Below are 14,302 nucleotides of genomic sequence, written 5' to 3' on the forward strand. Positions count from 1 at the left end.
ATAGGAACTCAAATGTTAATCAGTTTAAATGCAGACTTACTGATATTTTGTTATGGACCATAAAGGATCATCGGTCATTTCTTGAATAAATGTGATGGTGAAAGTGACATTTTTCGCACATTGTGTCGTATTGTACTCTGATGAAATCCTTGATTGTATTTGTTTTAAAGATCATGAACACAATACTTTTTTTTAATGCTTTGTCAGAATTGCTCCCTTCCTGAGGAAGCCTGTGCCCAATCAGTCTTCCTGCTCAGATCTCGCTGGCAAATCTGCTCACACATTCCACTTCTGGTCAAGATCTAAAGAAAAAAAGTCCAGGAGCTGATAAATATCTGACCAAAAACAATGAATTTCCAGTTCTGCTAACCATCAAAGGTCCTCTCTCAACGTCATGTCTGTTATCGAGACCCAACATGAACTTATATCTGAGTCAGTTTTTAAACTTGTGATAGATAAAGAGTGCGGTAGAATGACACAGCTGGACAGAAAAAGCATTTGTGATAATCAACTTTATATTTAATTATCACACAAGACCTTTTTTTTTAAACCGTGCTGTTGCACAACGTTACAACCCACTTGGCAGATTATGACTTCAGGATGATGTGAACAGGATTTCCTTACTTTCTTACAGAGGAAGTAACAAAGACTTCCAGAGAAAGCTGTTAATTACGATGACGATTCAAAGCTCCACATGTCGTCTGCTGCATTTTTCCTTTGCGATTTTTTGGTGAAGTGCAAGCAAGACCTAATTTCATTTGGCCTCATTCATTGAAACAATTTATTGGATGACAATTTTTTCTTTTTTTTGTGAACAACTAAATTCTAAAAGCAATAGTAAATTTAACAAAATCAGTAACATTGCAATCATATCCATTTCCTTTTAGATGTATCCCAAACAATGGAAACATGTGTAAAATATATTGTCTACAAGCAAAATGTTTGACATTTAAGAAGAAAAAAATAATAATATCAAAACAAGAGTGGATAGAAAATTATATTTTGAATAATTCTATTCCGGTCTTTGTTTACAAACTCGCTCTTGGTCAATTATAGTTTTTAATCAGTTCCTTTGAATGCATTGTTGGTTTTTGTGCTTTTGCATTCAGTCGGCCTCAGTTATTGGTTTGCTGAACTAACCTTCTCTGCAATTATTGCATTATTGGTCTTTCAGAGTTTGTCACTATCAAAGTTTGTTTTATGTGTATTTTGAACAGCCAGATTCCTAACAGTGAGGTCCAGGCTTCTTGAAGTCTGCCCAATACTTCTTCAATGTTTCCGAAGAGCCAAGAATGTAGGTGATGATCTTAGAGAATTCACAGCGATCGTACCTAGAATTATAAGCCTTAAACTGCGAAGGGTCCGGTGGAAATGTCGGCGAAAGTCCGAGCTTTTTAATGCACATCCCAATATAAGCATCTTCAATGTTAAAGGGTTTGATAGATTTCGAGACGTCCACAAATTTAGCGGGAAGGTCGTTGGAAAAGACGTACCCCATGCCCAGGGTGTATGTGGGATACTGGGGGTCGGGGAACATCTCCTCGGGAACGTACCACTTGGAGTTCTTGTCCCGGATAACGGGCACATTTCCCTGAAGCATTCCTGTCAGATAGTTCTTTTGCGGGATTCCTGGCTTCTTCAACATAATCACCAGGTTATCAACGTTCAAGAACATGTCGGAGTCCACCTTCATGGCGTAGGCGGCCGAAGGGCAGCGCGTGGCCAGCCAGTCCATGATCACCATGGTTTTAATGGTCAGGTTGAGATACGTGTCCAGGAAGTTACTCTGGATCAGATCGTTGTGCTGCTGGTTCTCCTGTTGGAGCTTCTCAACGTCATGTCTGTTATCGAGACCCAACATGAACAGAGTGAGTACCATCTCGCCCTGAACCACTCGGTCTTTGCCCCACGTTGCCCGGATCGCGTCCCGAGCCAAAACGTCTTTCGGCGCCACCGGCACCATCAGGACCAGGAGGGGCGAGCTGACTTTGCAAACCTCGACATTGTCCATGACAAACCTGTAGTTGTGCGGATAAGCTTCGTGGTACTGAAGGCGCTGTTGCTGCACAGTGTCTGGCTCTGTGTTGTCATTCATATCATTGAGCATAATAAGTCTGTGTTTCGGGTGGACTCGATAAGGCGGTGCATTTCCCCCAGGAGTTTGAACAAAAAGTCGACTGCATTTATTTTGGAGAGAAAAACCTTCCCCACGTGACTGTGTGTTGTTGCACACAGAGTGGAAGAGACAGAGGATCAGCAGGCATAAAAGAACCAGGAGCTGAAACCAAAGGCGATATGACGACTTCTTCTCATGACATAAAGGTTTTCTGTCGAGAAAAGAATTGAAACTGGTTAGCATATTTGGTGATGAGCTCTAATGGATTCCTCTCACAGTTGGAATCCCTTCTTGCCATAATCCATGAGCTGCCAGCAGATGCAAATGAGCTTTTGCTAGTAGAGCACATCAAACTGTGATGTCTGTTTGAGTTGTGCATGGTCCCGGTTTCAATACAGTTCATCATCATGGGTCTAAACTCCTGGGCTCCTTAAAGGCCTTATGATAACCCAACTCCAATGAAGTTGAGTAAACTATAACTACACACAGAATGGGGTTATTTGCAAATACTTTTCATCCTATATTAAACAGAATTCACTACAAACTCAAGATATTTAATGTTCAAATGGACAAACACCCCCCTATACCCAATCACCTGTTTACCCTGTCCTCCAGAGGAATGCTGCAAACAAGTGTTTTTGTCTTGTCTTCTTTTCCTTTCTTTTCTTCTTTTTTTTTGCATCCCTCAACTTTCACAGCCCTTTCTGTGAACGTTGCTGTTCATTTTTAGCAAACTGACTTTTCTTCTGTAAACTAAAGCAAATAAGTGTTTTTGATCATATTCATATGTAAAAACAAGCAAAGAAAACAAAGGTCAAACATTTTTTGAGAGTTCAAAATTGCTCGACCGAGATCTACCTCTGAACTTCTCTAATATCTAAATGTTTTTCTTAGGGCAAAAGGAATCTCCCCCTCCTTTAGCAAATACTTTCCTCTGGTAAAGTAAGGCTCATCTGTTAACTGCCACATCAGTTCATCTGCCATGCTTCCTGTTGTTTACTCTGGAGCAGCGACCATAACAGCCGAGCTTTATCTGAAAACCAACGTTTGTCCTTTTGTAGTGGCTGCTAGTTCGATCATTGTAAAGCCACTATATTGTTCAACTAGCTTCAGTTATCTTTTCTTTGTTGCGGTTCATTAGCTTAGCTCTTAGCTTGACGCGTTTCTGTTCCACAGTATGCTCTTGTGCATCTCTTCGTGAATTAAAGAATCACTTACAAGAATCCACACAAAGTCTGACGAACGACGAACTTTACTTTTCTTTGAGAGGATGGTACAAAGTAGGATTCCTTAATATTGCACAGCATTCTGCATTTTAACGGTCAAAAAACTGTGTAGAACTAGTGAAACACAACATAACACATTCCCATTTCTTTCTGCTCTCTAAAAAACAAAAAGCACTTATTTTACGTATTTTCACTTACGTCCATTAGGTGGCGCTTTTCTACCAAAACATACTAAAATGGAAACGTACTAATAAGAAAATATCTAAATATGTAAAAAGCATAACAACAACATATTTTTCAGCGTATCGAACTCTATTTACTAGGCATTATTCTTGATGATGGGTGATTTTTTTCCCCCTCCACTCATCTCCCCTAAAATATAATAGAAACTCAAAAGTTCAGTGTCACGAACCACCTGCAATAGACAGAACAATGTCACAAAGTGACGTTTTTGGCTCTTACACCTTTGGAAATGTAGAAAAAAACAAAACACAACAACATATTTTTCAGCGTATCGAACTCTATTTACTAGGCATTATTCTTGATGATGGGTGATTTTTTCCCCCTCCACTCATCTCCCCTAAAATATAATAGAAACTCAAAAGTTCAGTGTCACGAACCACCTGCAATAGACAGAAATAAACACGTGCAAACATTATCTTACTTCTGCAAATGGTTGAGCTTCCGCACGTCACCGCAGAACATTTCCAGACGCTGCCGCGATCCATTCTGAGCGGAAAACATGAACGAAACGACACCGGCGTCGGCGGAGAGCACACCGGAAGGCGGTTACCGACCGGGATCCTGGCCGGTGGCGCAGCAGCCAGAGGGGGGTTCAGCCCGCCGGGGAGTCAGCTCGCTGCGGCGGTTCCTGATGTCACAGAAAAGCTCGATAAGGTTTTTTTTTTGTTTGTTTTTGTTTTTGTTTTTTTTTTTTTTTTGGGGGGGGGGGGCGGAGGGGGGGAGGGAGGGGGGGGGGGGGGGGGGGGGGGGAGGGGGGGGAGGGGGGGGGGGGAGTTGGTCTGTTACGGTTGACAAACCGCCCGCTCTGAAAACACCCTGAAAGCCTCGACTGAGAAAGGAAACTGTTCAAAAGAAAAGCGCTGGTGGGGCCAGCTGCAAAACCACCACTAGGCTCAAACTTGCAGCAATTTGAGCTTTTCAGAGTCAAAGAATACCGTCTGACCCAATAAGCACTACACTCCCAGGTCAATAAATAATAATAATAATAATAATAATAATAATAATAATAATAATAATAATAATAATAATCAAACGTCAAATATCTTTACTGTTGAATAAGTATAACATAAAAAATGTGGGTACAAATTATTTCAATAACTATAAAAATATAATGCAGTCAAACAGGATTCAATAGACACTGCCATCAAGCATTGGTTTGACAAAAACTATCTATTTATTTTTCTTAGGGATGATTGTGTTTGAGTGCCGTCACCGTTTCAGCAGCGGATGTCGTCAGTGGGTAATGAATGAAGCGTAGATTAATGAACCTTTGGGCATTTATTCACGCCCAGAGGCGCGACGTTTCGTTCAGCCGTCGCTGGCGCATGCGCCTCGAGCCTGTCGGCTTCAGACCTGTGACAGGAGCCACCAGGCCTGTGACAGGAGCCACCAGGCCAACAGGCGCCATCTTTGTATGTTACTGTTTAGTTTCTCTTAGAAAAAAAACGTTCTGAATGTTTTCTGAAAGACACGAAATTTTAAGCCACTACTCTATATTTAATATTTATAAATATTTATATTTGACAAAGTCTTAGCTCTTAAATGGAGTGTTCATTTAGTGACACTCTTGCCTCTCCATAGATTCTGGGTCTTTCTTTAGGTAATAAGTGTATCTAAATTACTTATTAAAAAAATAAACAGTAAAGTTTTGTCAAGTATGTTTTTTGTTGTTGTTTTCAATAAATTTTTGCACAGATAAGTCAACAGATATCAATTAAATAAATTTAGATTTATAATTCTAATTCTAATGAGCAATATCAGTCAACATCCATAACGGTGGATAGGAAACTCTCATATTGTTTCAGTAGTTTTAGTATTACCCAGTTGAAATCCAGAACAATTCAAAACAAATCTAAAGAACATGTGGAAAATTGTGGCTAAAAAGAAAAACAGTTCAAATACAAAACTTATAATTTTATTTCAAAATCCCAGGTACACCGTTTAAAATCTACTGACAGGAACACAGTTGATGTATGTTTCTAATTCATTGGACACAGCCAACATAATATATCTTTGCTCTCATAAGTCGTAGTTGAACTTACTAGATTATGTTTATGTGCCAACATAAACTAGCACCACAGTGCCAGTTAATGTAAACTAGCAAGGACATGGAAAAAGATCATTGCCCTTTTTCCATGTTGACATGTTTTGGTGTTTAAAATCCATTACTTGATAAAGTGCCGGTTAGCATCTCTGTTTAAATAACACTCAGTGCATTCTATGCAATTTCCCTTCTCAAAGTATAAAAAATCCACAGAAAAGCATATAAAACCATTTTAAAGAAAATTGAACAACAAACTCCAGTAGTTTTTCACATCCCACCGAATCAACCAACATATACTACAGCTTTGCTTCACAAGATTTGAAGCAAAACATTTTTCAAATTTGATTGCCATTCCCCTTTTCAACCTGCAGAATATCTAGAAATAAGTTACACCATGAGGGATTTCTCGTTGCATCCGTAGTGTGAACGGCTTTAGCAGTGAGGTCCAGGCTTCTTGAAGTCTGCCCAATAGTTTTTCAATGTTTCCGAAGAGCCAAGAATGTAGGTGATGATCTTAGAGAATTCACAGCGATCGTACCTAGAATTATAAGCCTTAAACTGCGAAGGGTCCGGCGGTGACGTTGGCGAAAGTCCGAGCTTTTTAATGCACATCCCAATATAAGCGTCTTCAATGTTAAAGGGTTTGATGGATTTCGAGACGTCCACAAATTTAGCGGGAAGGTCGTTGGAAAAGACGTACCCCATGCCCAGGGTGTATGTGGGATACTGGGGGTCGGGGAACATCTCCTCGGGAACGTACCACTTGGAGTTCTTGTCCCGGACAACGGGTCTGTTCCACATGAGCATTCCTGTCAGATAGTTCATATGGGGGATTCCTGGCTTCTTCAACATAATCACCAGGTTATCAACGTTCAAGAACATGTCGGAGTCCACCTTCATGGCGTAGGCGGCCGAAGGGCAGCGCGTGGCCAGCCAGTCCATGATCACCATGGTTTTAATGGTCAGGTTGAGATACGTGTCCAGGAAGTTACTCTGGATCAGATCGTTGTGCTGCTGGTTCTCCTGTTGGAGCTTCTCAACGTCATGTCTGTTATCGAGACCCAACATGAACAGAGTGAGTACCGTCTCGCCCTGAACCACTCGGTCTTTGCCCCACGTTGCCCGGATCGCGTCCCGAGCCACAACATTGCTTGGCGCCACCGGCACCATCAAGACCAGGAGGGGCGAGTTGACTTTGCAAACCTCGACGTTGTCCATGACAAACCTGTAGTTGCGCGAATAAGCTTCGTGGTACTGAAGGCGCTGTGGCTGCAAAGGTTCTGGCTCCGTGTTGTACTGAACACCTTCAGGGATCGGCGTCTTCTTTTCCTTCATTTTATTTAGAAAAGCTCTGTGTTTTGGGTGAACCAGATAGGCAGGTACGGGCACTTTCCTGCTCTGGTTCAAAAAACGCCGGTACTGTTTCTGAAGAGAGAACTTTTCGATCCACGGCACGGTGCTGTCCGAAAAGGCCAAGAACACAACAAACCCGAGCAGACACAGCATGAGCAGTCCCTGAAACCAGAAGCGGAACCCAGGAAGCTTTTGATCATGCAGAGGTTTGGCAATCTGTCTGGAAATAAAAAATATATATTATTAAAATTCATGAACATTTCATTCCTAAATCAATATGACATGAAATAAATACATCAGCAGCATAATATGATGTTATTTTGCCCCCTTTTTATATTAAGAATTTTATTCACTCAAAAAATTAATCTAACACAAAACCAACCCATTAATCCTGATGCTTAATTTAATTTTCATTGGGATTTCATCCAATCTACCATCACTGAGAAGGGCATAATTGCAAAGTACAAGAAAAACACACATTTCACTTTTTTAATTCAACTGGAACTAACCGCTTTCAGCCCGATTAACTTACCCTTCAACCTGCTTAACAACCTGTTGTGGTAGATACTTTAACTTCAGCTTCTATGTCCAGGGTACGGTTCTCTCACAGAGTTTGCTCATTAACACAAATAAATAATCTTCCTCTTGAACTTTGTTACTTGTTACTGAACCGTGTGGAGTGCCACACGGTTCAGTGCTTAGGCAACAAACAGGATGAATTCATTTTCATGACAGAGGCTGTTGTCACTGAACAAGAGGCTCAAACTGCAGGCCTCAGGAGCCACTGTCCTGCAACTGTTAGATGTGCCTCTGCTGCACCTGAATAGAGTAATTAGGTCATTAAGGCTCCGGAGAACTGATCTACACAAGGAGGTAATTAAGCCATTTCATTCCAGTGTTTTGTACCTGTGGCTGATCTAAACACTGCAGGACAGCGTCCCTCAAGGACTGGAGTTTGACTCCTGTGCTCTAGAAGAACAACTGCTTAGCTAGTCACTTACTCCGGGTGGCATTAAATTGTCCTCTGGTAATGATGTAAAGAACTTTGGTGTTATTTTCGAGCAACACGTCAGCTGAGGTAAGAGGTCAGATTCATTTATGTAGCACATTTACAGCAACTCAAGATGCACAACCCCCCCAAAAAATAATAAAAACGCATAACACTAAAGCAATTAAGATTGAAAAAAAAAGTTTGACAGAAAAAAACGTATTAAAGGGCTGTTCAGCTAACAAAGACAAAAGTAAAAAGTACAAATTGATCATCTTAATCTCACAGACTTTCACGCATTAAAATGTTGAACGCAGCTCTTTTTTCTCTCTTCTCTAAAGGTCTGGCTGGAAAATGTGTATTCACACGATTCTGGCACACCCGTAAATCTGACACACAAACTACATATGCAAACCACAGCGATGGTGAAGACAACCGAGGTCCATCGTACGTCAGAACCGAAAGCTTTATACGGTCCTAACACAACCCTTTGGTCTCAAACTGCAGCTCTGCAGCTGATTACTGGAGCTTCTAAAAGTAGAATGGGAGGCAGATCATTTAGTTTTAAGTCTCCTGCAAAACGAACTTCCAATTGTAGTCTGTGAGACTATTGACTATTTTTAAGCCAATGCTTAACGCTTTCTTTTTGATAAAGCTTAAACTTAAGAGTTATCCTGAGCTATCGCTGTAGTTGTGCTTCTAAAGGCTTCTGGAGGACAAACTAATGGCTTGTTCTACTTCGCTGGAGTGAAAGAAAAAAAACAGTCATCAGTCAGGTTGAGCAGTTTTACAAATAAAGTTGTCTCTGAGCCACACACATGCTGGCATGCTATGGTAAGAAGGGTGCAGGACAGGCAGCAGCTAAATTCAACACAAACTGTGCTTATAAGATGTTAAATATTAAATATAACATTTCCATGAGTCAGACTTTGACTCCTATAAATATCAACCAGTACCAGTGAATTGCAGATCAAGCAGAAGGCCTCACTGAATACATTTTAAAGATTACATCCTTTCACTAACATCAAAAAATATCAGTGAACCAGTTTCTTCTTGTTCCTCTCAGATAGAGTTACACTGAACAGATCTGCCCTGACGGATCGGAAACATTGTCACGATACCCGACCTAGAATGTCTTTCGATATCAAACGATACAGATGTTAGTGTCAGATCGGAGCATTTCTAGTAACGTTCCAAAACGTTTGTGTTTTTTTGGCTAAATAATGTCAACGAAAGTGCATGACCTTTCCACCTTTTCTACGTTGAATGAATGAAGCTGAAATCCTGTAACAGCTTTTAAATTTAGACAGCAAGCTGAAACTTCGATGACAAAAAGCGTCCTAAAGGACAAAAAAGTGTCCTTTAGACGCTTTTTTGTCTAAAGGACAAAAAAGCGTCCTTTAGACACATTTTGTCATTTGTGTGCTTAGTATCTTTCAGAGCTGGCATCTGACAGATATGAAGAGCTAAAGGGAGCAAAGATGATAACAAGTTGTTACATGATTCACTTTGTTCCCCAAAAGTGTCTCTTAATTTTCATCTGCCTGTGATCAGCTTTAGATAAAGGACTAAGAGCCCCGTTTGGACACTTTGTGTCACACCTGACAGCTCAGTAGAGTCAGCTTGATTGGGGACCAAAATTGCAAGATATTACATTTTCAGCAGGTGTGGTTCACTTTCACACTGCGTCCAGCGAACTGAACCCGTTGAAAGACGTGTTCCCCTTCTCGCCTGCTGAGGCGCTACACCAAGAACCGAAGGAAACGTCTGAAGAAGATACTGAGCACAACTTCCTTCTCCACAAAATGTGAACAAATATGGCATCGGATGGTAGCCGCTGTAGGATTTCTTTTCTGTATTTGGTACAATTTTATCGCTAGTCTAATTTTAGCCTAGCGCTAGGCTCACATGCTTGTTTTGGTTGTTTTTACCCAGAATGCTCAGCATTTTTCCCCTACTTCAACCAAGCCTAGACGCAGATTATTAGGCGAACCCGAGTTTGAAGTTTTTGGTCCGCATCAAGGTTCGATTGCGCATTCACGCCTCCACAGACGTATCAGACTCTCTTTGGCAAACGAACTAGAGTTCAAATAAATCAGACTGAACAGGTCTGATGTGAACTCACGGCAAATCTCTTCCAGAAACACCTAAGTTTTCCTTTCCTTTTAGTTGGACAATTAGCCCGATCATGACACTACTTCTCTTGCTTTTGTCGCATATTTCATTCTGGGTCATTGCGCTTGAATTTTTTTATGTAACTATTTTGCCTATTTTACTTGTGAGGCACGTTTAGTGTGTAATAAATAGTGCTATACAAATAAAGACTGATTGTACGTCGCAATGCTCAATGCTAGCTTCCATGGGGAAAAAAAGCTGTAAAGAAGCGATCATAAAACATTACGCATCATCAGATGTGTGATACCTTCTCACCATAGGAATAAGGTGTTGGCTCATGCACTGTATGTTAGCAGACAGCTTATGTCCGCTAGTAACATCTAGACTGCTAGATGTTACTTTTTGTATCGTGAGCGTTAGCTGGGCTAAATGTTTCTTTCAGTGATCATCCCATTCACTGACTCATGTTGTAATGTCTGCACTGTTCTTTGTGGACAAATCCTACTTCACTAAATTATATAATCATAATTTTTGAATATTAAAATCATCATCCACACACAACAGTAGTTAAAAATGAGGAAGTTGCTGTAAATTATGTTGCACTTTCAGCATTTTGGAAGTGTATGCAGCGTCAGGACTACGGTGGGTTGTGAAACGCTACACTTTGCAGCGTGACAGTTGCAGCTGTCACCTTGCAACCACAAGCAAGCTTGACATTAAAAAAAAAAAACGTAATTTTTTTTCTCTAGACATAATAATAATAATCATTTTTGAAAAAGGCGTGTGGGCTGATGATGTAGACAACAGTTTTCACCCGATTTTTGGCGTCATCACCAAATGATGCACCGATTATGTCAAAGTTAGACACTACTAAAACCAAACCAAAGTGCAGAAATGCATCTGAACAGGAAGCGGGTGAAATGTGAACAACTAAGGAGTGACATGACATGTCACTCCTTTGTTATCACTGTCAGAAAACAAAACAATCTATTTTCTTTCTGCTTCAACTCACTGAACAAGTTTAATTCAAACCATTTAACAGAGTCTTGTCTGAAACAGTGGAAAAATGTCTTTACTTAATTTTGTTGCAAACTGAAATTAGACATTTGATAGCTGGGCTTCCGGGTAAGGTAGTGAAAATACATCTACCAGCAGATTTTTTTCATTTTAACTAGTCGGATCAGCTTTAACTACCGAGCTGACTTGTTGCTACCGGATCTTAGATTCAGAACCACTCTGCCCCTTTGTTTAAAGTTTTTTGTCATTTTCATGTCTTTTCAATCTTTTCCACATTTTTAAGACATGTAGAATCAAGACATGTCTTCTTTCACAGAGCCTGTCTGACAACATGAAGTTTAAAAGCTAATACACTTAAAAAAATAATAAATTTAACATTTAATAGAATATATTCAGCTAACTAATATATTAAGGCACACTTTTTGTTTTACATTTGCTTAAAACTACAACATAGCGACTGAAATGGGTAACGGAAAAACTTATAGTTGGAAAATACAAGCGACTCCAGCCAATTAGTTGTACAGGTTTTTTTCTTTTCTGTTTTTTTTCTTTTGTGGTTGTAAATGTTATTTTACAACCACAAAGTCATAATTACAGACAAGTTAATGTCTGTAAGTATCTTCTACAGACATGTTTTATGAAAGCTACACCTTTCATAAAACATGAAAGGTGTAGGTGAAGACAAAGAAATGAATAAATGCGTAAAATTGACGTTTACATCCCGCTTGTACTATAACCTGGCCCGGGTGGCCCTGAATGTCTTGAAACTTAATGAAGACAAGCAGAGGTAGTGACTTTTGGCAGATTCAGTGTAGATTCCCTGACCAATCTTTGGCCCCGTATGTCAAGGCGGTTATTACAAATTTATGGGTCAAGACGGATGCAGGTCTTAAGCTGGACGCACACATCAGATCCAGCTTTTCCCACTGAAGGCAGCTGGCCAAAGTAAAACCTGTTCTTTCCAGACAGCACTTCGAAACAGTGATCTATGCATTTGTGGCCACACGGCTGGATTACTGTAATGCACTTTATATAGGAGTCAGTGATTTACACATTTCCCAGCTCCAGAGGGTACAAAATGCTGCTGCGCGTCTTTTAACAGGTGCACAAAAACGTCCCCAGTTTTAGCCTCCTCGCACTGGTCGCCAGTACATTTTAGGATTCATTTTCAAATCATTTTGCTTGTTTTTACTTGCCAGCCTTGCCCTTCCCTGTTTGTGACTCACCCTCCCGTTCAGGTCGGCGGTAAGTTGCTCCTGAAGGTGCCAGAGAGGTGCCCTCTTTCTCTCTTTGGCACAATCTGAGATGTGTGTCTCATTGTCTCTGTGTATTAATATGCATTTTGTATTCGCTCTTGTCTATTTTATAATTGCTTTGTATTTTATGATTGTGGTGCAGCACTTCCTGTCCTGGCAGAGTATAAAGTGCTTCATAAATAAAGTTGGTGTGGCACAATGGCCTGAAAGTCATTGTTTTTAATCATCAGACTTTCATCAAAGATATGAAAGTCTGATTTGTCAAAGAGTTGGGATTTAGTTCTGATGTTAAATGTAAGGCTGTTTGTGTCTGAGGGAGAGAAAACTCCTTCCTTCTCCAGGTTAGTTGTCTAAAGGTCAGTTTCAGCTTCCGTGTCAATAATTTAGAGCCTTTACCTTCTCAGGCCAACTCCTTCATCCGAACCAGCATCTTGGTCCCCCATTGCTGCTGCTGCTGCTGCTGCTGCTGCGAACCGAGCCGACCCAGGTCCAGCTGCCGCAGCCTCTCTCAAACTAACGACGTCTTGCGAAGGTACGACTCATTGCTGTGGCCAGGTGTCGCCGCTGGGCGTACAGTCACCTTGGGAGTGGACCGGGTGGAGGGACACGCCGGCGTGGGAGGGAACTGGAGCAATGGTGTCGCGCGAACTTCAGCTCCGGCGAACACGAAAAACAAAAGGAGGAATGCGACGGGCGTGACGCCGGAGAACGGAGCGCACCTCCAGCTGTCATAAAGTTTCAAATCCAAACTTTCAATGAAATTCGGCTCCCGAATCGTCCAGTCGTGCAGACTGCGCTTTAGAAGTTTATTCTGTGTGTTTATTTGAGGTTTCCTGTGTCTTATAAGCTCGTGCACAGGTGTATGTGGTGCGGGGAGGGAGGGGTTGTGTTAAAGGAAGATTTCACAAAATAAACATCAGAGAAAATACTGGAGCAGTAATTACAACCGCAGCATGAAGCCAAACATGCCACAATTAAATGAATCAAAATGTCCCCAAAGCATCGGGGGACTGACATAGGGGACACCGGGGGATTCATAGATTCCAGAGATGAGCATCATGAGATGAGCTGTTCATGCAGGGCCGGCCCAAGGTAATATGGATTCGGTCCTACTAAGAACCTCAGCATCACTAACATGTTTGAATATCCATAAGGTGAATCTGTGAGACGGAGATCAGGTTTATCAGCCAAGTTTAAAATCAATCACTCATTATTTGTTATTTGCTGTGATGTATTTGTAAACAAATTCAATTCAAATACAAAGATTACACCATATTGTAGCCATGGTGACACAACAATCAAACTATCAAGATGGTTCTTTAAACTTTTATAAAGTAAACTTCCTCATTGAATCCTAAATGTACTATTAATTTTTCTCAGCTGAATCCATTAAATACAATTTTATAACATTGTCTTTCTCTATAAATGAATGCTACAAGTTTAGATCTATGGTCTGTGTTACAATTAAACCATTTCTGGAGATGTCTGGAGGCCCCTGAGTGTTACTGTGTCCTTATCGTACCAGTCTGTCCACTCTGCCCTGTTCCTGTCGTGTCCTGGTTTTTGTTACTAGTTGCTTCCTTAGCCTTTGCGCTCAGCTGTGCTGCCAGGACTTTTGGACAGTTTGTGCCTCCTTCGTTATTAAACCGCCGTCACTGATTTCAAGCCGGGCCCCCGGCCTTCTGCCTCACCACCTCTGCCTCATATTGTGACAATATTCTTTATGTCATTTGTTAGGGCTGAGTTAATTTTATTATTATGTTGATAAGACTGTTTTTATGCAAAAGCGGAGCATTGGTATGAGGTTTGTGAAGTTGCACAGTGAAACACTTGACATTTAGTTTATTTGGGTGTTTATTTTTCATTATTGAGCTTGCTGCTGTTTTACTCAATATTTGCATAGGTTTAAATATTTACCTTACAAACCAAATATATGACTGTGAA

The 14,302-nt window shown here is 40.8% G+C and overlaps 1 protein-coding gene across 2 annotated transcripts; it reads right to left on the reverse strand.

Moving 5' to 3' along the window:
• Positions 1-494: 494 nt before the first annotated feature.
• Positions 495-13,199, reverse strand: LOC129367273 (beta-1,3-galactosyltransferase 2-like). 2 transcript variants are annotated; one of them, XM_055041597.1, is made up of 3 exons: positions 12,755-13,199; positions 4,007-4,213; positions 495-2,327 (listed from the first exon to the last, which is right to left on the reverse strand). In XM_055041597.1, the coding sequence occupies exons 2-3, from the start codon at positions 4,084-4,086 to the stop codon at positions 1,226-1,228; spliced, it is 1,182 nt and encodes a 393-aa protein (XP_054897572.1). In that variant the 5' UTR covers positions 4,087-4,213; positions 12,755-13,199; the 3' UTR covers positions 495-1,225. The 2 variants fall into 2 exon arrangements, with proteins under 2 accessions (XP_054897572.1, XP_054897571.1); XM_055041596.1 differs by lacking the exons at positions 495-2,327; positions 4,007-4,213 and adding an exon at positions 5,485-7,202.
• Between the last annotated feature and the right edge of the window lie 1,103 nt (positions 13,200-14,302).

This window comes from Poeciliopsis prolifica, unplaced genomic scaffold (assembly GCF_027474105.1).
Source record: "Poeciliopsis prolifica strain line A6 unplaced genomic scaffold, Auburn_PproV2 SCAFFOLD016, whole genome shotgun sequence".
Taxonomy (NCBI): Eukaryota; Metazoa; Chordata; class Actinopteri; order Cyprinodontiformes; family Poeciliidae; genus Poeciliopsis; species Poeciliopsis prolifica.